Raw genomic sequence first — 22,805 nt, forward strand, 5'->3', positions numbered from 1 at the left:
TTTTATGATGGGCAATTATAAAATTTAAGTGAATTTGTTCTTGAATTAAGTGTTTAAGTAAAATGTAAACTTATTTCAAGATTTTGTTCTTACCCCATTGGGATTTTTCCTTGTTTTAAGCATAAATTCACTTAAATATGATAATTCGAGTTATTTCTTAAGTCATTTTGCTCATCAAGAAAATACATTTTGATTTTTTGATATTTGTTCTGAAAACAAGACAAAACTCTTAAAAATTGCAGTGTGTTTGTCCTTTACGCTCAGTTATCAATGCTGTTCAAGCCAGTTTGCAAACAAAATGTTACACTTAACACAATACATTATATTTTTTATTGGTTTAATTACATTTGTACAAAAATGTTTTATTTAACATAACATGAGAGGCATTTTAAAAACAACAGGGCTCAGAAATGAAGTCACTGTGAATTTTTACCTACCATGCTTGCCTTAAAGGAGACCTATCATGCAAATCAGACTTTTTCCATGTTTAAATGTTATATTTGGGTCCCCAGTGCTTCTATCAACCTAGAATATGTGAAAAAATCAACCCAGCAACTTAGTTTTGGTAAACCATTCTCTGCAAGCATGTGAAAGCAGGTAATTGAAATTTGTCTCCCCTTGTGATGTCAGAAGGGGATAATATCACCCTTTAATAAGCACTATCCAACCACGGCACTGCCCGTTAGTGCAGACATCAGCTCATTTGCATTTGTAGGTGTGCACATTTTTGCTCACACCTACAAAGTGTAAATTTTAACATGTTTAACATATATATACACTGGGGAACCAACAATTCATTTAATATCTTAAGAAGTATTGTGAAATGTCCCCTTTAACTCTACTTTTTCTGATACAAGTTACTGAGGTCTTACCTGCTTTATTTCATAAAACTATACTTACAGTATCTTAAAAAGTAAAACGGTTTACATACTGTAATACTCTGTGCATTAGGTTTCTTTAATTTATAGCACGTGTTGTATTTTAATTTGTATAACTTGTGTTTTTTCATGATTGTACATTTTCAGCATGTTCAAACGAGATGCAATAATAAAAGTTCATTTGGGAAATCCAGTTGAAAGTCCTTCTCTGGGATGGGATGTTGTCTTTTAGCCAAAGCACATCATACATGAAACAAGAATACGTTGTTTTTTGGTGTAAATCAAATGTAAAAAAAATCTTGCTTGGTGCCAGAATAATTTTACAAACCATTAACATACAAATTCACACTGCAAATGTTTTTCATAGCTTTGTACAAGATACAGTTATATATTATTATTCTTGCTAAAGTTATAAAAAAATGATAAATGTCTTAAGTCTTATAAAAAATGTGAATTGACAACAAAGTTACTTCTTGGTAAAAACATACTTGAACCGGCAGAGCCAAAACACTTACAGAAACCTGAAACGTGCATGCAAACCTGAAACCATGCCACATCTCAAACCAACCCCAGGGATGAGTTCATGTTGAATTAAACCATTCAGATAAAAAGCACAAACTTTCTGTACATCTGTAAGTGTGCATTGGATATAAATGTCTTTGTGTTTGAAGTCCTCAGTATGTCAATGTTTAGATGAGCGACCCATCATTTCCTCCACATACCACTCTGGTAAGATGTTAAATTGTGAATCTCTGTGAACCGTGTAAGTCACGTCTCTGTGTGGATCCCATGCAAACAAATACACCAACCTGAAAAATAAGCATATGACAGAACAGTCAAACCCCTGCAACACCAACTAGTAAGTGGATAGTAGATTTGAAGATTTTTCATCTTACCTCGGGTCATCTTCTTTAACAACCGATTTGACGAAGGACAAGAAATCGCTGCAGAAATTCATACAGACTGTGGGCTTCCAGCAGTTAAACTCATTCTACAGAATAAAGACATCTCTGTATTGTTAGTGGCTCTTTATATGCCATCATTTCTTCAGTAGATCATCTATATAGGGTAAAGTATTGAAACAAACCCTTAAACATGCAGTAAGGATTACTTAAAGGATTACTCCACTTCATAAAACAAATTCGGATAATTCACTCACCCCATGTTGTTTATGTCTTTCTTTGTTCAGGATTCCCACACTTTAGTTAACTTCAAATTCAAGGACTTTCCAGGTCCAATACCCATAAATTCAAGGACTAAATATGGGGACACATTTCAAGTGAGAGCTAGGTTACATCGTGTTACCTTTTAAGATACATTGTTACAGTTCCATTTCGCAGGAACTCGCTCTGAGTCACTGCGGTGACACTTTATAAATTAACAAATCAAGAAATTAGAAGCATGTGGAATTAGAAAAGAACAAAGTTACAAATAAAGCATAAAGGCTGTTCACATTATAACGATAACTATATAGTTTTGAAAATTGTTTTTAAAAAGTTTTATATTGAAGAGAATATTGCCGTTCACACCACAACTATAACGATAAAGATACAACTAACGATATTGTTGGGATCAATTTCTGAGTGATTTTTCCCCACCTGATGAACAATAAACCATTTCACAGCCAATCAAATCTATTTAAACCTAAAGTGCCACATTGACTACCTTACTTTCCGGACTATAAGCCGCATCCCGAAGTATAAGCCGCATCATTCAAAAATGCGTCATTAAGACGAAATAACATATATAAGTCACAGTGGACTATACATCGCGTTTATTTAGAAAATTATTTCACAAAATCCACGGCGAAGAACAGACATTTAATCTGGAAAGGCGTTAAAAAAGTAAAATTATCAGTTATTTAAACGATAAACCATAGCATACAGAACTTACCTGAAAGGTTGAATAGGCTAAATTAACTGAACAAGCCAACTAGCGTGAAGTTCGTATACTCGTCATTCCACATCACTGAATCCATTGAATTACATAAATACAGAAGCAGAATATGGCGGACTCTCACGGCTGTAGATGGTAATGTTGTCTCTTGCCTCATAAATGTCAAAATTAATTCATACTGACTTACAAGGCGCGCCTGATTGTGAGACGCAGCACCAGCCAAGTTATGAAAAAAAAACGCGGCTTATAGACCGAAAAATACTCAGGACAGCCGAAAATGTCGAAATTTCAGTCAAAACCATTCTATTTCACCATACACAAACTGAAAACAGGGCTTTAAGTCTAAAATACCGAACTTGTCCTTTAATGCCATTAAAGGCAAGTGCTTTGCGCGAGTGCCGCATAAAGTTATCGTTATAATGTGGACGCTGTTATTTATTGTTATAGTTATTATATAATCTGAATGGCCCTTAACAGTAGGGCCAGAAACACTGTCTTCTTGATTCTATAAATTAAATATACTGTGCTAAAAACCCTTTCAGAAGGGATAAGATCCGGAAGATCCTCTTTTTGGTACTAAAACAACGTCAGGGTTCTGGTCAGACGTACCTGTGCATTGCAGTCTCAGGGGCCAGTCACACCAACCGCGCTTTAAACGCTTCGAAACGCAAGGCGCGACGCACTGCCTTTTTTAAAAAAAGAGCAGTGCGACGCAGCTTTTTATATTGCTAGGCAACCACAGAGTCATCTGTCTTGTCAATCAAATATTGAAGCGTGAGCGCTCTTTTGCTGTTAACTGTCATATTAGCAGAAATTTTAAAAAGAGGACGCTTGCTCTGACCTTGTTTGAGGATGAGAGGTGCACAAACACGCAGGAGAGAGTGAGCGAGTGTAGTCCAGTTCTTCAAAGCAACTGTAAACTTCCCTCAACACAACGTAAGGCCCGCCTCTCCCCTCATTCGATTGGACAATGGAAAGACGCGAATGACGTCGGGCGCTTCTCCGCTCTCAGCGTTCCTTCAAAGGCGCGTGCTGCGGCCGGCGGCAAAAACCGCAAGGCGCTCAGCGCGCATAAACAGTGCGTAAACGCTCTCTGCCCATAGAATATCATTCAAATAAGGCACCTGCAACTGCCATAAACGCTTTTGGTGTGACTGGCCCCTCACTCATTCTCTCTTTAGTTTCTGTTTAACTTCTCGGCAAAAGCTTGCACAATACCCAATGTGATGTCAAGATGTCATTGTGGCCGCTGTTAGTGAATGCGTGTTGTTGCAAGAACTGCAGGAACGGCGTCTTTCCTCTTTGAAAATATAATTTCCTGAATTGTAAAAATGCAGGATTATGATCGTTTGGGGGTTGAATCGAGATCACAATCTTTTAACAATTAATCGTGCAGCTCTAATGGCAAGTCCAAGATTGGAGGTATGGTTTTTAAAAAATACATATGTTTCGTCAAAAATGACAATAGTTTTGCTAGATAAGACCTTTATGCCTCGGTTGGGATCGTTTAGAGCCCTTTGAAACGGCAATAAAACTGTGAACTGTTGAGGTCCAATAAAGTCCTCAAAAAACAAGAAAAGACATAAACATCTTGAATGACATGGGGGCGAGTAAATTATCAGGATGCTTTTAATGAAGGTGAAGTAATCCTTTATTGGAAGCTAAATGATCCTCTTTGTGTTATGCTTTATTTAATTTATTAAAACTGAAGGTTTAAGATTCATTTTATTTTATACATACCTTGATCAGTTGTGATATTTTAGAAGTTTGAAACGTCTCCACAGACACCACCACCCCATCATGATCCCGAAATCCAGCGACTATCTGTGGCACTCCAGGAAGAAATGACTGTGCCCACCATTTCAGCAGCTTGTATCTTCAGCAAAAACATTAAATAAATGAAAACACATTCAGTCACAGTCTGTTGCTGCTATCATCTCTATATCTAATACCTCTAGATTTTATAAATGAATAATAATATGTTTGTAAGATTTTTTCAGTGAATTATACATTTCTTTCGAACTATTGTATGACTTCATAACTCCATTGATATGTTTTGAAGTCTCACCTGTGGAAGTTACTGCGCTGTTTCGGGGTGCAGATCTCCGCTGAGGTCTTGAGCTCCACGTAACAGGACGGAGCGGGAGGACCATCGGGGTCTTTAACCCGACAGTCAACTTCTCCAGAGAAGAGCAGCTTGTGTTCGGCTAGACGAGTCTGCACCACCGTACAAAATGCTTCGTTTGTGTTCACGACTCCTCCTGGGTCTGGAGTGCCGTCCACATCATCTTAAAACAGAAGCAAACGGTCAATAAACGTTATGCCCCACCATATCAAAGTCTGATAGTAGAGAATAGCAGATCTGTTCAAACCTGCACATATGTACTGCTCAAACTTGTATCCCCAGTACATCATTTCCTCATGTCGCTCTGAGCGCTGCTCTCGGTTTATCCTCGCCGTCTCCGTTTCCACCTCACTGATGTAGATGGTACCTTTAAACCTGGATGCGGCCAGCAGCCATCCCTCTTGAGTCTCGTACGGGGTGGTCAACAGTTTGGTTAAATGTCCTCTCCATGTCACGAAATCCACACCTAAAACACTGCAAACACAGGGCTCGGTAACTACACAGATAAACAACAGATCACAAATATAGCTGAAAATAAAAGTGCGCTTTATTTGAATGTTAAGCAAGTCTATACCAAACAACACAAAGTTCCTTATTTCAGGCTTTCTTTTCTTATTCTTTCATAAAGTCATTAAAGAGAATTGTATCTGCACACATTATAAATGTTAGTAATGTATTGTTGAAACACATTCAAAGACTGTGAACTATGCAGTACTGAATTGTGAAGTTACACCGTTAAACATTTTTCCCACATTTCTGTGTTCAGGATTATTTGGGCGGGGCTAAACCGGAGGCTCAATGACGCACTAGAGCCACGAGCATCTGTTGAGGTTGTATTGGGGTGCTTCTTAATTCTTATGGGGCGTACACACCAAACGCAAATTTAACAATTACATGCGCAAACTGGCGCGGGACAATGCGAATGACGCAAATTGGACGAATAAACAAGGGATATTTGCCTCAAATGTATTAAAAATATTTGACTCAGGCGAACAATTTGCATGACATAAAAAGCAAGTAATCTAGAGCTAGGAATGCAATGTTTTGCGTTTGGTGTTTGTAGTATTATTTGTGCATCCTAGTTTCTTTTCCTCACGTCTTATGGGGTGTACACACTAAACACGAATTCAACGATTTGCGCGAGTAGATTACATACAAAGTCAATGCAAAGACGCAAACAGACACAAACTCGCACAGGGCGATGCGAATGATGTGGATTGGGCGGCGCAATTACCGTGAAAACACGCACTATTCGCCTCAAACGCATCTTCGTGCAAGTTGAAAATATTCAACTCAAGCGAAAAATTAGCATGAAGCGAAGTTAAATCCGCAAGTAATCTAGAGTAAGGAAAGGGATGTTTCACGTTTGGTGTGTCGTCACCACCCTCCTAGGTGAAGATGGAGGAGATGAAGCATTACTCACTCTCTGTATAAATTTTATTCTCTATTATCAAATTATCAAGTGCATTAAAACCCCCAAATATTTAACAAGAAAAATAAAGTTAAATACTTGATCTTCATGTCAACTAGAACACTTGGGCAAAATACAGGAAATATTTCATGGCCCTGTCCCAAATGGCACACTTCATGTTGACTTTCGGTCTCGTGGCCTTAAATTGCGTGTGATCGCTTATGCGGCTTTCACATAGGACGCGGTGTGCGCTGCGCTATGAAACCCATTCATTTCAATGGCTTGTGCCGTGCGAGGGCGGTTTGTTGTTGCGTTGAGCAAAGCGCGAGCAAAGCGCGAGCGCAGCGGTCAAAAGTGCAAAATAGTTTAACTTTTGAGCTGCGCTCTGTGACGATTACCCGCGCGGCCAATAGAAACGGGGCATTTAAACAAGCGACAAAATCAAAATGGATGAAAAGGTTATACTCAGAATATACAAGTTTACGCTCCTACAGAGACATCGGAAGGAAAGCCGTGTCATGGAAACACGTAGCAATTCAAGTTGGCATGTCAGGTGTGTTTTAAGTTAGGTAGCTTGTTGTAGGTAGGCAGCTTAAAGTTACGTGAAATGGAGACGGGCAACATCAGTCTCTGTATTCCTCATCCACTATTTAACGCAAATATAACACCGTAGTAATTTATTGAAAACTCCGCCTACTTTGGTCTGGCCACTGGGCAGCAGAGTGCAAATCGCTTAGCTGCACCGAACCCAGCGGCGAGCGCAGCGCACACTGCGTCCTATGTGAATGCCGCATTAGTCTACGAGTCCGTAGGGTGTCCCATCTGTCATTTTTACGTTTCGAAGTGTGCTCATCAGCGCCCCTTTGCCCCCCTGATGTGGTCTTTGGCGAAGCCCGTACTGCAGCAGGCTTCGCGCACTTTACCAACCCAGAAGTCCTTGTGAAAGAGTAATCAGACCAATCAGACGATGGAAGGGAGAAGTTCACACTGATGGGCAACTTCTCTTCCTATTTCCGGCGTGACGCTGGGGTCCCAAATACGACTTCGGTGCGCCCACGTGGACTTGCATCAAGGGTCCCTGATGATGCCATGAAAGTGTGCACTCTGAGGAGGACCACAAGTCCGGAGTGTGCCATTTGGGACAGGGCCTCAGTACTAGTCAAGTGCAAAGACCACAAGTGTGGCACCCTGGGTATTAGAAAGTCAAAAATATGCTAAGTGGGCATGTTTCAGCGCAGACAGCGGACACAGCTCCAAGATTTAAGAATTTGATAGCTTATTTATTGACTTGGAGTTTTTTTTTAATTCACTTAAATTTGTTTTGGTGGTTAAAACACATTTTTTTCTGTGGTGTGACAAGAGAACACATTTAATATCTGACTTTACATGGACATTAAAGGAACATGCCCACATCTTTTAACACAGCCACCTTTTAACAGTAAACAGACTGGAAACTATATTCTCAGAAGGCGAAGCACTGCTACATGGGCGGAGTGATTTGGTCCCAGCACACTAGAAGCCCCCTGGTGAGGAGCAGAGAGTTCGCTCAGAGTCAATCCGCCCATGTAGCAGTGCTTCGCCTTCTGAGAATATAGTTCCCAGTATGTATACTGTTAAAAGATGGCTGTGTCTCATATGAACTTGTTATTTGTACACGGTGTGACTATACAAATCACAACATATATATAGGAAAATGTTAGCGTTATTTTGTCACTTATTGGGAGCAGTATGCTAGCTGGAGCTATTCACTTCCAGTCTTTATGCTAAGCTAAGCTAGCAGGGGCTGCGTCAGACAGAGTTACAGCACGCACAGAGATGAGAAAGGTATGTATGGACTTATCTAACTCTGGGGATACTGTGAATAAGGTAAATGTGGGCATGTTCCTTTAAATACACATTTTCAAATAGATTTTTGGTATTTTAAGTTCTTATGCAACTTTTATAGGTTTTATTGTGATGTTGAAAAATTTACGTTACCTTTAAAAGGTGTATACAATGTATATAATTTCTATGTGAAGCACATTTTCTTCCTGTATGAGTGAGTTTTATATATAAACTTGCCTTGCCATGTATTACAATCAACTCAATTTTGTTGGTTTGATGTTTGAGTAGGTTTGTCATAAATTACTTTTACATTGTCATTAAAAAGCAACACAGAAGAGTTTTACTTTTACAATCCCTACAGAAAAAAACAGTAACAGTGTGACATTTTAAATGTAAAGACGACATTCACGTCTTAACATAACACAACATAACGATGCCTAAAATATCAGGATGTGTATTGTTTATACAGTATAGGGAATATTACCAGCTGGACGAGGAGGCTTGGTTTCTGCTTTGGATTTGATCTTTGTTTGCCAAGATCCACTTCAGCATGTGATCAAGCTTCTCTTTCACTCCATCATCTCTTTTAACGAAACGGTCGTTGTAACCGTCTCTTAAATTGAAATTTGGGCTTTTTCTGGGCTGAACATAATATCTCATCTGTCTGTGATCATTGAAGAAGTTTCTGTGAGAGTCCAGAGAGAAGCCGCCCACCTCCACGGGCTGTTTATATACCGGGAAATTCCTCTCATACTGCTGCCTGTGTGTGGACAGAGTCACAGCACATCTGTGACGATCTTCATCTGACGATCTGTGTCGCTTATCTGTGTTATAATCGACACTGAGATCTCTGGATCGTTTATAAACAGATTCAGGAGGATGTTGCTCTCTGTGTTGAGCTTTGCGGTAATGCTCAGCCATGGCGTGTGTTTAATAAAACCGTCGTGCGGATCACAATGAGTATTTAACTTATGAATTAATAGCATAGACCCTGAATAAAAAACGCTCGTGATAGGACAATCGTAGATGACTATGCGTTATCATTCTGTGTTCGTTGGTATCACACACTGCGCTTTAACAAAATATTTGTGCAGATTTCATTTCACGGGAGTAATCTCAAAAGCAACGAAAACACACTTTCACAATTAAAGTCCTTTAATTTGTTATACCAGTTTCAAAATAAAAGTCATCGACAACAACATTTTCACTAATAATATGCATAACATTATTACTAAATTAATATTATTAAAATTCCATTACTCAAATTTTAATTCTAAAATGGTATTAAACTATATTGTGCATTGCATTAACATACATTAGTGCAGTGTTTTTTAACCAGTGAGCCTGGGCCATAGACTGTAAAAAAATAGGCCTGGGCCCACTAGGGGGCATCAAGATTACCTAAAAGTATGAAAAAACTGTACATTTTTTGAAAAGTAAATGTCGAGTCAAGTAAACAAATTAAACCACTTAAATTTACCCATTGCCTTAATGAAGGTTTTATGGTACGATATAATATTATTAAATAAAGATAATAATCCATCCACCGTGTGTTGTATATGTTTTCTTGACTGTAATAATAAATCATAGCAACAGCCAGTAGGTCTGGAAACATTTGTGACATGCGTTGTATTTTCCCCAGTGTGTTATTCAAAACAACTCAACAACCATATAGCGCAAAAAAGATGGGGACTTTGAGTATTCTCAGATGTCGCTGGAGGAGCGCACCGGAAAATGACTTCACATCATTATAAAGAAGATCTTAATGTCCCCCTATGGTGAAAATCAAGTTTTTGCCGAGAATTTTCTTCATAAGTTGTTTTTCCGTTTTCCAAAGACAGACTCAAAACCATAGTTTGAATTCGCCTTGGTTTCTTATGTCACAATCATCCAACCATTTACAACATCACAGGCTTATAAACAAAGTTGATGCGGAGACTAATTTGCATATTCATGGATCCACTTATGCGGAATGAGGCATGGGTGTAGAGTTACATTTAAGCAGTTTTAAAGCATGAATACATTACATATAACTCTACATATGATGCTCAAAGGTGAGTTTTAAATGATAAAATAGTCGACTACAGGGGGAATGAGACATTACAACAGCTCTCCTAACATCCTGCAGTCACTCAGTCTTTTGCTCTTTCACACCACTGTAAACTTCATCATGAACTTCAGCGGCCTTCACTCGGATTGGTTCTGTTCACAAAGCTAAAGGTGGGCCTTGCAATCTCACTGGCTCCCTCTGAAATTTGTCATTGACTGATCTGAATAACTTTAAAACGGATCAGATCAGACCATTTTTGAAGTAGAGAGGAGAAGATATTTTTTCACAAACTTGTGGTTTTCGTTAAAATCTCTATAACAGAATGGGGGCCTGTATATTTAAATTTCTGGATTTTGTTGGGTCCTCTGGGCAGTTTAATTGTCATCACCTTTCACCCCAATAGCGATGGCCCAGCCTACCAGTACCATTCAAATGAAAACAAACGTTAGTGCATTATTACCAACTTACCATTATGAATCAGGCAGTATTACTATAATTTGTTAGTTTTGAACATTGGATGGTTATGTATTGAAAGTTGAATTTCAATCATTAAAAAAAAAATTAAAGGGGACATTTCACAAGACTGTTTTTAAGATGTCAAATAAATCTTTGGTGTCCCCATAGTATGTATGTGAAGTTTTAGCTCAAAATACCATATTTATTATAACACGTTAAAATTGCCACTATAGGTGTGAGCAAAGATGTGCCGTTTATGGGTGTGTCCTTTAAAATGCAAATGAGTTGATGTCTGCACTAAATGGCAGTTCTGTGATTGGATAGTGGAGATTAAGGGACGGTATTATTATAATAAAATCCCCTTCTGACATAACAAGGGAGCCAAATTTCAATGAGCTATTTTATCACATGCTTCCAGAGAATGGTTTACCAAAACTATAGGTGTGTTCGACTTCATGCGGCGCTGCGCAGACCGATCGGCGGCTGACTTGAAGCAGTGCATTCCGGTTAGTATTTTTGTCCGACTTCAGCTGGCGCTGCATGCACGTGACTGTGTCATATGGTTTTTAAGTGCCTTTCGAGAGTAGCCGGCTAGCTCAGTCGGTGCAGCTTCTCCAGAGCGGCTGCACGGAGTTGTGATGACGTAACAGCTTTACGTGATTGGTCGCCTCACTGATGACAACGATCACGTGCGTTTCAAGTTTAATCCAACCTTTAGCTCCACTAATAAACATTATAAATTCATGTTTTAAAACAGGAAAAAACACTTTAATATGCTTAAATATGTTGTATTGTGTCGTGTAATAAAATAAAAATGAAAATAACAAACTCTATTGGTATTTTAATAATAGGCTTGTTTCCCGTTATTTTCGGGTATACAGTATGAACAGCAATTAAAATATTCGATATAAAATGTTTCTGGTTGCAACTTTTTATTAAAAGGTTTGTTTTATCAAATTCAGCATCTAATTCACTTCATTTGCGATTAAAAACAAGGAAACGCGGCACACACGTCACTACGGCAAGCAGCAGGTGTCCGGCTTGACGGCTCCGTCTTCAGTTCCTCCCTCGACTGCAAGCGGCAAACCTCGCCGATCGGTCTGCGCAGCGCCGGATGATCTCGAACACACCTTATGTTACTGGGATAATCTTTTTCACATTTTCTAGGTTGATACAAGCACTGGGGACCCAATTATAGCACTTAAACATGGAAAAAAGTGAGATTTAAGGATAGCAGCTTTAAATCTTAATGCTACAAGTAAATACCGGGTGTGCCTCATAAACCTTAAAAAGTGAAGCCTCTGGCTCTTTGATCGCCCCCTGGTGGCTGGCTGCAGTACAAGTCATAAACCCCGCCCTCTCCATTCAAACGAATGGGACTCTGCTCTAAATAAAAAAAATATTTACAGTTTCCGAAAGATGGTTTTGGTCCTTTGAAGTAGTTGTTATCACGCTGATATATGTTCCAGTGTTCATTATTGTGGTAAGTTTCATTTTAGCTTGTAATTTGATGCAATCGAAACGGGGCGTGACGTTATGATTGGCGTGGTTGATTGGTCGCGCGGGCGATTGGGCGGAAGTTTGATACCGCAGCTCCGCCTCTGGCTCCACGGACGATTCCTTCTGCGCATGCCTTGGCTCCAAACTGACGTTTTTACGTAACATGGCGGCGACCGTGGTCGGACATTTTCAGGGGGGCAGGGTTTCATGTTTTATTGAAGCTTCCCTGGACGCCGCCATTGCTTAGCGAACACCCATCTGCTGTTAGCATCCCATTGACTCCCATTCATTTTGGCGTCACTTTGACAGCGAATAACTTTACATCTGAGGCGTTTAAAGACTCCATTTGTCCATTAATTATTTCCAAAGAAACACAAAAATGTATAAAAGGCTCCATTACCATGTATCTTACATTATGTCCCAGTAGAAGCAGTTTTTGTAAAAATAGGCTAACGATTGCGTCATAACCTGCGACTTTCTGTCGCACAGTAGAGAAATTACCGTATGGACTGGGAGAGAAGCTCACATGCAATCTTTTACTGACTATGAGGCAATCGGGTGGACGTGAAGGCATAAAGTCAAGGGAGATTATTAATCAGAATACTAACCAAAATGTGCTCCTGTTCACGCTCGCCGTCTCTGCAAGATTCAGTAGGTGATTCAGATTTCCCGTGGCACGGCTATTAGAAGACTTACAATTATCAGACAGGTTGCTCACGTGACATCCACGTCATTGAGCTTAGTTTGAGTCTGCGCAGTACGCTCGACACCCAGGAAGTGCGTGCTTCTAATTGACTTCACTTGTCTCCGTTGAATCCAATGGGGTCGCTGTGTCCATTTCTTTTACTGTCTATGGACATTTTTGGCTTCAATTCATCACAATGGTGGGAGGCGACGTCGCGTCGTCCATCTTTTTTTACAGTCTATGGTAAATACTTTAGTGACAGATAACACTTTAATTGAAATGATTTTTTATTACTACATGACATTAAATGGTTGCAATCAGGGCCGTTCTATTAACGCTACAGCCAGATAAACAAGTCTTCAATCAATCAGTAATTTGTTAATGTGAAGTCGAAGATAAAAGTTATAAACGCACACAAACACCAGGTGGTGGTATTTGGTTTGCATTTCACTAAAAATACATTATTAGGTCTTCTGTTCAGCCCTTTCACATAGAGTAATGTAAATGAAGAATAACAGAAAACATACAAAATAAAGACGATCTAAAAGGTAAGAATGTGTGAGTGGGAAATAAAACATCTCACATGAAAAACTAAAAGATACCACCATAGTATTTTCTATAGTAACCTGTAGTAATATTTCACAAGAACCATAACACGTCATCAATTTCAGACGTGAAACATAATGGCGGCCTCCATAGGTTAAAATAAGTATTACATGTTGGGTTTTTTTTTGGAAGTAATGAAAATATTTAATGTCTTTCTGTCAATGAATTTTAGTAGTTTAAGGCAAATATAAAGTATTAAAACATTCAAGTCTTCATAGTTGGGTTACCTTTTAAAAGGTGTTATGAAATCATAACAGTGGGCATGTTTAGTATTACTGGCATTTATGTTAAACTTTTATTTTTATTATAAATGGACCTTAAGGAATAAAATCTAATTCTTTCAAATACAAATAAGAGTTGTTTAAGTATCACTGTTAGGTGTAGGAATTATTGGAAAATTATATTTAAGTTATAGCATTAGTATTTATATAATTTGATGAATTACTATTAAATATTTTAAATAAATAGACTATTGGCATTAGTCAAGTTTCACTGCTACTAAAAAAGTAACAGACATCACATGACTACGCCATTCAAAGTCAAAATGGTTTTATATGCCATCTGAATTATTGAAGGTATTAAAGCAGCCTTTCAAAGTATATCATCAGTATTTCAGCATATCTGGTGCACTTGAGTTTTAGACTTGAGGTATTTCTCTCTCTCGCACTAACACACATTTCACATTAAAATGCCATTGAACATAAATAACAATTGGACAATCTTGCTACGACTGAATAAAGTCTGAATAAAGCAGAAATCCAAATAGATAGCAAATGCTTTAATTTCACAATGGAAGTTGACATCAACAGCAATGATTTCCCAAGAATTGGCATGTGCATTTCTGAATGCTATAGAAAAGTCTTTGAAAGTTTGAAACTGATATGCGTGAACCAGCAAGAGTACAGGCAAAAGCTTTTCAATTTACATAGTGTACATCGGCCAGCAGCAGCACACGTTCCTTACAGCATGTTCATTACACAACATTCTAATGCAACCAAGCATTCATTAAGGATTCATTAACTATACATGGATAATAATGCAAGACAATAAAGCAAACCATGAACATAACATATATAAAGAACAGGGTTATCAATTACATGACAGATGCTCCTCAAACTAACCAATATATCGTGAAGATAATCTATGTACAGACGAGTGCCAGTTTTCACTGTCCACTAACAGACCAAGCAAAAGTACTACAGTAGATCAGTAAAACTGGGCTTAACTGGTTTTCAGAGCCCACGGGAATGGGACAGATCAAAGTTAAAGACACGAGCATAGTAAAACGGCTATCAAATCGACTTTACATTCCTATAAATGATGAGATATTTACAGTACGTGTATAATCCATTCGTTTTGATTGGAAAATCTAGAAGCCTGAGGTAAGGGTTTAACAAAATATCACGACTGAACTATATTGACTGAGCAGAGCTATCATTAGATACGTCACTACGGCAAATCAACAATCACTATAAATCCTTCATGTTACAGTATTCGACATCTGGAGCAAAATGGCTCAGCAGTAAGAAACAACGAAAACAGAGAAATGTCGGCTCCTGAGATATAATTACCATTGATCTGCAGTTTTGTCAGAAAGCACTTTTTGGCCTATTGTAAATGAACTTGGCATAAAACATGAGCTTGCACATGTTCATAAGCCACTCTGTGTGTGTGCGCGCGTGTGTGTTTGGGCAACTGTATAATTCTCTTGACATTTACTCGGGGGCTATTTTCGAAAACGTGGCACTATGGATCACTCAGGTTGTGGGGAGCTGGAACCCCAAGAAAACAGGCTTGGAAGGCGGAAGCCCGAGTCTCTCCGCACCGGGTCGGGTAGAGTCAGAGTCTCTGGAGCAGACTTCTTCCGTGGTCTGTCCTTGGGCACAGGAAGGAAGTCTGGGGCCTCTGTGGACAGGGGTGTGGAGGGCGCACTGGACGGTCCGCTACGAGCACAAGCCGGCAGGGGCGTCTCGCTGATGGAAATGGCCGGGGGAAAGGTCCCCAGCTTCTTATTGGTGGCTTCCTGAGTGGCTCGTTCGTATTCTCTCACCTCTTCCATCGTCATGTCTTTAAGAGAACATGCAAAGAAACATCAAAATCAATCGAATCGAATTTCAAATTAAATTAGAACTTTCAAGAAAGAGTTCAGCGTTCAAGGTCTTCGACAAGATTATGAAGAACATCTTGAACTACTTTCAGTTTGTTCTTTCATGCAATGCTAGCTATAGATCACGGCATCCATTTGCATCCGAAAGGGTTTGTTAGTCATCATGAGTCAACACAAAAATGGAATCGGTCATAAAGCACTAGCAATGAATAGAAAGCAATCTGAAGGTAAGGTAATGGTCAATGCCGAACTTACCAATCCACTCATCAACCCAGGCAAAGGCTTGTCTGTGGCCTAGCAACAAAACGTCCCGTACCACCTACAGAGGAGAGAGAGAAGTAAGAAAGTGAATGAGAGGGAAGTAATGTGTTCTTGATTGATTAATCTTTTGTTGGACTGAAATGATAGGTTAGTAAGATATACTGTTAAAGATTCAATCTGATTGATTAATGGAAATATTGGATGAATTTACAGGAACATTTGCTACTTGATGGTATAACCAGGGTGCGATTGCTGGGGGGGCTGAGGGGATTTACCCCCCCCCCCTCTGATCTTTATATCCGTTGTGATTTATAGTCATAAAAATTCCATATAAACAGCCTAAAATAAATATACTTTAATACAAGAACAACATAGGAATTGAGTATTAATGTCAGCAGTTCTGTTCCAAGTACTATAAGTGACAGTGCGTCTAGGTTATGCCATGATCCTGTTTAAATCTATGCCTGGCTTTTCCAAATTTCACCAGCATGTACAGGCAATCGGGACTACCGGGAGATTTCCAGTGGGCCGTGGACTTGGTTGGCATGTTAAAAGTTATCAGTCAAACGTCATACCTTTGCATCTCTCACTGGACAAAAAAAGCTAATGCAAGCTGCGAGACTGACTGTACATTCACACCAGACGTGGTATAGGCGGCAAAAACGCCCAATTCACGCGTAGTTGGACGCTTCAACATTTCAGTTTACTCGCTTTATTTGTGTGTGATAGCCGCGCGTGAAATTCTAATCATTCGAGACATTCACGCGGAAATTCGCATCATGGAAGGGACTTCTGCGACTCCGCTGGCTTCCTGTAATCACGTCACTACTACAGCAAGCTCCTTATTGGTTAACGCCAAAGTTCAGATTTTTCAACTTGCGTGTTTCCCGCGGCAATACTCAATTTGCGTGGAGTGCACCTTCTGCGCCTATTCTATCTTTGCATGTAAATCACTCATGCTTGCTGCCTCTACCATGTCTGGTGTGAATGCACAGTGAGAGGTAAACAAGCGTGTCGATTGCATGATGTGTGCATGTCGCACTGACCAAATCAGAATTAAGTTACTAAACAGTATGTGCGGTCGACTTCATGCAGCACTGTACAGAATGATGGAGTCATGTAAACGAGTAAAACGGTTTTCTTTAATCGGGGAAAGCCCATAAACGGCGTAAGCACACACCGATCGGCACAGGTAGTTTTTTGCTCATTACCCCGATTTCGCATGGCATGTAAACACCTTAACCGGCTTTCTCACGGTTTTGTCCATGTGACAGATAAACGTCAGATGCGGAAGTAAGCGCAAAGTAACGCATAAAAGTATCTGCCCTACTAAAGCAGTTTGCAGAGAAACTGCGAAAATAAAAACTGATGTTATATTTACAGGTTCTGGAGACACAAAAAAAGAGATAAAACAATATAGCTTAAGACAGATATGCCATCGGCTTTTTGATCGACTATTATGTACTATAGGGAGATGGCGTCACTACCTGCGAGAAACCTGACAAATCTCCAAGTCCCATGTAAACGCAGTTGTCTGCATAGCCGGTTTATTGATTTCTTAATAAAGAATAAAGCACATGTAAACACATGAAAACAGTTTTTTATAAAAGCAGATTTTTGATAGTTATCCACTTATTCTGTGCAATTCGAAAGCTGTCCTCTCCAAAAAGTCTTTTTCGGCGCAGAAACAGCCAAATACATTTTTTTATTTTACCGGACAGGCACAAAACAAATCCAAGAATTATTACCATTGAGAATAAGACAGCAGAAACCTCTCTCGTTATGATCGAGGGGAACTTACAGGATGACACAAGAATGCAAAAAAGAAGCCAGAAGTCCGTCATCTTTTCTTAGTCTGATGTCTTGTTTAATTATGCATAGGCTATTCATTGTTATATTAAGAATATGTTGTGCATTGCATTTTGCAATGTTTTCTTTTAAATATTATGATAATAAACAAATGTTTTTGCATGCCTGGCGCAAAGAATAAAGAAGGAATGCCTTAAATCACATAAAATTTAGATTCCTTAATCGTTTTATTAAGTTTCAGTTGTAAGAAATAGTTTGAAACACTAAATAATATCTGTGCTTCAATCTTAATTTATTTTTATGAATATAAGCATACATTTTTTAACTCACAAATCGCACCCTGGGTATAATGATAAGCAAAGGTCGATAAACAAATCTATCCAAAGAGTTGGTGCAAGGTTAAGATTTTACAGGTTTTGTCCAGGACAAGCATAATTGACCTTGTGCACAAACTGCTCCACGCGTGTCTGCAGTCCCCACACCTCGAACTTCACTGTCACCAGCTTGTAGGAGCACATGATGGGTTCCTGCGTGTCTTTCCAGCCCTCCTGCAGCATACCTCGTGCCGTCTTCTCTGATTTAAAGTGCCGTGGGTCCTAAAGTGGAAAGAAAGCACTGGGATATGTTATTGAACTTGTGCAAATCAAAGACGCGCAGTGGATCATTAGCACTGAAAAGGTGTGTTTTTTTGCTGAAAATCACTATAGGAGAAGTCACACAATACTAGACGTTTCAAAACTTCATTTTTTGTCTTCCTTTTGTCCTCAGTGTACTATGGCTTTGTTAGCTGGGATTTCAGACCCTGAATTTTCCGCCGTAATGTCCGTGGTGCTTAACTCAAGTGCATCAGGTGTTAGTAGATCACCTGCACCTCATCAGCTCTGCTTATTTGCGACCCTGGACAAATTTGCGCTCTAAGTAGATTGCTTTGGTAATTGTGCGTTGGTCTGTTGTGCCCGTGTTATTTAATTTGCGCTTTTTTAGTAAATAACCCCACAGATATTACTACTCCCATCAGTGCTTTTTGGAATTGCGCTCTCATGCTAATTTGCCACGTTTAGTAAATCTGGCCCTTAATTTAGGTGAAGGCTGAAGTGACTTGGTAGGACTTAGTAGTCCCAAAATTGCATCGGTTTTCTTCCCTTCAACATCAACTAATTCCACCTCTGCTTTACATTGCTCAAACAGAAGCTCTGCTGGCCTGGATCCTCAGATAGCAGCAGGCTGCTGCCAGAAAAAGATAACACTGCACTCCTCTAATCTATCTACGCTTCTCTGCAGGAGGAGAGTGAGGCAGTGTGTGAAAGCGCATGACTGCAGCAGTACAGTAGAGGGGTGATTTTGAGTCTTGCGTGTATCTAGTAGAGACCTCAACAGGGTCTCTTTAATAATTTAGTATTGGCTCAGAAATAACCTACAGTGCCTTATTTTCTTCTTTCTGGGAGAAGCAGACTCCAGTTTCTTTAAAATCCCATTAGCACCGAATACCATATCATAACCTACATGAGTACCAAAGAGGTCAGTAAGGAAAATTACACATTATGATAACGTATTGTAACTTAGAGGCACATTTGTGTAGTCTATGAGCCAGATGTACTAGCGCCAGAGTGTAATTCCAAAAACGCACAGATGGGAGTGGTAATATCTGCAGGTTATTTATTTACTACAAAGGTGCAAATTAAATAACATAGGCACAAAAAAATGATTTCCATAATAACCAACGCAATCTTCTAAAAGCAGTGCAAATTAGTCAGGTTCGCAAATAAGCAAAGCTGATGAGGTGCAGGTGATCTACTAACACCTGATGAGCTTGAGTTCAGCACCACGGACATTGCAGCTGAAAATGCATGGTGTGAAATCCCAGCAACAAAGTTTAAGAAACTGAAATGAGGACAAAACATTTTCTGAATCACGTGGTATTGTGTGACTTCTCTTTTATTTTCTCCAGCAAATAAAAATAACATGGCTTGTCAAACAATGTATATGAATAATATGTTGCTCTGGCATTCCAAATAATCTGTTACGTGTTAAAAAATCCTCTGCCTTGTACCATGCGCTCTCTGATCAATGCAAATTGATATCTCTCCTATCAGCAACAATTGCAGCCTTTCAAGCGCAGAATGATTTAAGGCATGCTTTAAATAATGGCGCAAATACAAGTAATATCATACGCGCAAACATTAGTAAATCGTGAATCATTTAAATAATCTCGGGGAGGGGAGGCAGCCTTCTTGGGCTTAACTTAGCACCCTCTTCTTTACGTTACATTAGTAATACGCACGCTTATAATGTAAAGCTGCTTTGAAACAATCACCAATTGTGAAAAGCGCTATATAAATAAAATTGAATTGAATATTGTTGCGTATGAAAGGGAAACTTCTAGAAATGCATATGGAATAAGGCCAGTCACAAAAATAACTAGACCACACCTTTTAGGGCTAATTATCCACTGCGCATCTTTAGTAAATCCAGACAGTCGTTATTTAACACCAAAATGATGGATAGTAAATCTGGCCCTTAGTCTGTATTGCTTGTAAAAATGTAAAACTTGTATATTAAATTAAATTTATAGGACTTATTAAAGAAATATATTTTAATAATCTTTATCTGCAAACTTACCTCGGACTCCTTATAGTATCGCTCTGGGATCTCGTCGTAGGCGATGTCGATTATACACACCTCTGTGTCTTCATCTCGGAGCTCTGTATCAAAGATCTACAGTAAAACGAGAACATCAGAACATCATTGCAGCGATTTTTGTGTGAGCATACCAGTGAACACCCCTGACCACTCGGTGAGTTTCATGTCTTTGTAAACGAAAGTTTAATGCATTTTAGAAAGGATTGTTCCAGTGCACCTATAAACCCATTGTAGAGGTGGGAGATGAAACACAAAACACCCGAAAATTCTCGGGGTAGCCGCATATGTCGAAATTTCAGTCAAAACCGTTCTATTTCATCATAAACAATCTGAAAACAGGGCTTTAAGTGTAAAATACCGAACTTGTCCTTTAAGTTTGGGGTTAGGATATAATATTTGGTATAATAGAATTTCTTCAAGATCAAACAGTACTGAATTTGTACTAAATATGGACTTAAAACACTCCACGTGGGATTTTAGGAACACTTTTTAAAGAATTTTAAAAGGTCTTTTTTACAATGTTTTCAACTTGAATAAATAAATAAATAAAATGATATAACACACACACACACACACACACACACACACACACACACACACACACACACACACACACACACACACACACACACACACACACACACACACACACACATTCTGGTTTCCATGTTTTGTGGGGACATTCCATAGACGTAATGCATTTTATACTGTACAAACTGTATAATTTATTCCCCTTACCTGCCCCATTCCCTAACCCCAACCATCACAGAAAACATTTTGATACTTTACATTTTCAAGAAACATCATTTTGTTTGATTTATAAGCTTGTTTCCTCATGGGGACGTCAAAATATCCCCACAAGGTCACAAAAACACGGGTATTCCTATCTTTGTGGGGACAATTGGTCCCCACAACGTGATAATTACCAGGTACACACACACACAGACACACACACACACAATATAAGCTTATATTTCCTAATTATAATGCTGCGCTCACACCAGCCGCGGTAGAGGCGTCAAGTGGGAGTAATTTTAATGTTAAGTCAATGTGAAGACGCGTTGACACGCGTCTGGAGGTCTCGCGGTTAGAATGAAGCGTTTAGCACGACGCGGTAGACGCGATTCGCCTCATTCCCACGAATGGCGCGAATTGAGCATTGTAGCGACAAACGCCCAAGTTGAAAAATTTTAACTTTGGTGGAAAAACGTGCCGCGTTAACCAATCAGGAGCTTGTTCTAATAGTGATGTTATTACAGGAAGCGAGCGGAGTCGCAGAAGCCCCTCCCATGACGCGAATTTCCGCCTGAATGTCTCGAATTTCACGAGCGAATGACGCGAGTAAACTCAAACTGTTCAAGTGGCAAACTTGGCGCGGTACACGCAAATTTGATGCCTCAAACGCGGCTGGTGTGAACCCACGGTAAGCCTTCTGTGAAATTGTGACAAAATGAAAAATAATGTATGTCTTAATTAACATCATTTAAAGGGGACATGTCATGAAAATCTGTCTTTTTCCATGTTTAAGTGCTATGATTGAGTCCCCAGTGCTTCTATCATCCTAGAAAATGTGATAAAGATCAACCCAGTAACTTAGTTTTGGTTAACCATTCTCTGCAAGCATGTGAAAAGATCATTGAAATTTGGCTCCCCTTGTGATGTCAGAAGGGGTTAATGCCGCCCCTTAATCTGCACTAACCAAGGCACTGGCATTTAGTGACAATATCCACTCATTTGCATTTTAAAGGACACACACAAAAAATTGCACATTTTTGCTCACATCTACAAAGTGCCAATTTTAATGTTATAATAAATTATCTGTGGGATATTTTGAGCTAAAACTTCACATACGTACTCTGGGGACACAAAATCTTAAAAAAATCTTGCAAAAGCTCCTCTTTAAATAAACGAATATTAAAATATTTGTTTTTATGAGCTCAAATATTTTGTTACTGAAAAATGCCCATCCCTAGTTTTGACATCTCAGAGCTAAACAATCTTCTCAATATCCGGATTATTTACTATTTGCATTGAATACGTAGCTTAGCTAAATAATGATACTAGCCAAATTAGCAGTAAATTAAGCTTATTAATGCTATTAATCTTGACAATGCATGTGTGATAATGCAGATTTACCACTCATTGTGCTATGCAACTTTAGTGTACATCAACCGTTCAGCTGCTAACTACACCCTGTCCACAGTAGGGAGCTCTTGGTCTTTGTATGCGAGTCAGCACAAGCGCATGTACTGCATTAGCTGCCAGTCATTTGACAGCGCCTGTGTTTGCACCCTAACAAAGACTTTAATGGGTGAGAGCTCTCATTCTGCATCAAAGGATCAGGTGCTTTCAGGAAAGAGCCCTGCGCTGCTGTTGTCTGGCACCTGTGCGGGTTTAAGGATTACACTGTAATTCAGATGCTAGTGACAGTGAGCTGCAGGCGAACATTGGGAGAAATGTATAAAACATCTTTATTTGGCAGCCCCTAACAACTTTTAAACACACACGCAGCCAGGAAGCAAAACCTTAATGGAGACGGACAATGGTAAAGCACAAA

The 22,805-nt window shown here is 39.2% G+C and overlaps 3 protein-coding genes across 3 annotated transcripts in view; 1 reads left to right on the forward strand and 2 right to left on the reverse strand.

The window, feature by feature from the left end:
* Positions 1–1,067, forward strand: part of slc25a17l (solute carrier family 25 member 17-like) — a 7,494-nt gene extending 6,427 nt beyond the window's left edge. Inside the window, exon 9 of the mRNA XM_065263110.2 lies at positions 1–1,067. This exon is cut by the window's left edge and continues 1,564 nt beyond it. The gene's annotated coding sequence lies outside the window, so the exon portion shown is untranslated.
* On the reverse strand, positions 862–9,266 carry dxo (decapping exoribonuclease). The gene is made up of 6 exons (XM_065263109.2): positions 8,619–9,266; positions 5,147–5,373; positions 4,843–5,062; positions 4,515–4,650; positions 1,775–1,869; positions 862–1,687 (listed from the first exon to the last, which is right to left on the reverse strand). The coding sequence occupies exons 1-6, from the start codon at positions 9,053–9,055 to the stop codon at positions 1,561–1,563; spliced, it is 1,242 nt and encodes a 413-aa protein (XP_065119181.1). The 5' UTR covers positions 9,056–9,266; the 3' UTR covers positions 862–1,560.
* A 4,928-nt stretch (positions 9,267–14,194) lies between these two features.
* pitpnc1a (phosphatidylinositol transfer protein cytoplasmic 1a) overlaps positions 14,195–22,805 on the reverse strand; it is a 108,443-nt gene continuing 99,832 nt past the window's right edge. The window contains exons 6-9 of the mRNA XM_065263219.2: positions 20,228–20,323; positions 18,049–18,204; positions 15,794–15,857; positions 14,195–15,498 (exon numbers count right to left, since the gene is read on the reverse strand). Coding sequence (XP_065119291.1) covers positions 15,185–15,498; positions 15,794–15,857; positions 18,049–18,204; positions 20,228–20,323 — 630 coding nt within the window. The 3' untranslated portion in view covers positions 14,195–15,184. The remainder of the gene's footprint in view (positions 15,499–15,793; positions 15,858–18,048; positions 18,205–20,227; positions 20,324–22,805) is intronic.

The sequence above is a fragment of the Paramisgurnus dabryanus genome, chromosome 3, assembly GCF_030506205.2.
Source record: "Paramisgurnus dabryanus chromosome 3, PD_genome_1.1, whole genome shotgun sequence".
NCBI classification, from domain to species: Eukaryota; Metazoa; Chordata; class Actinopteri; order Cypriniformes; family Cobitidae; genus Paramisgurnus; species Paramisgurnus dabryanus.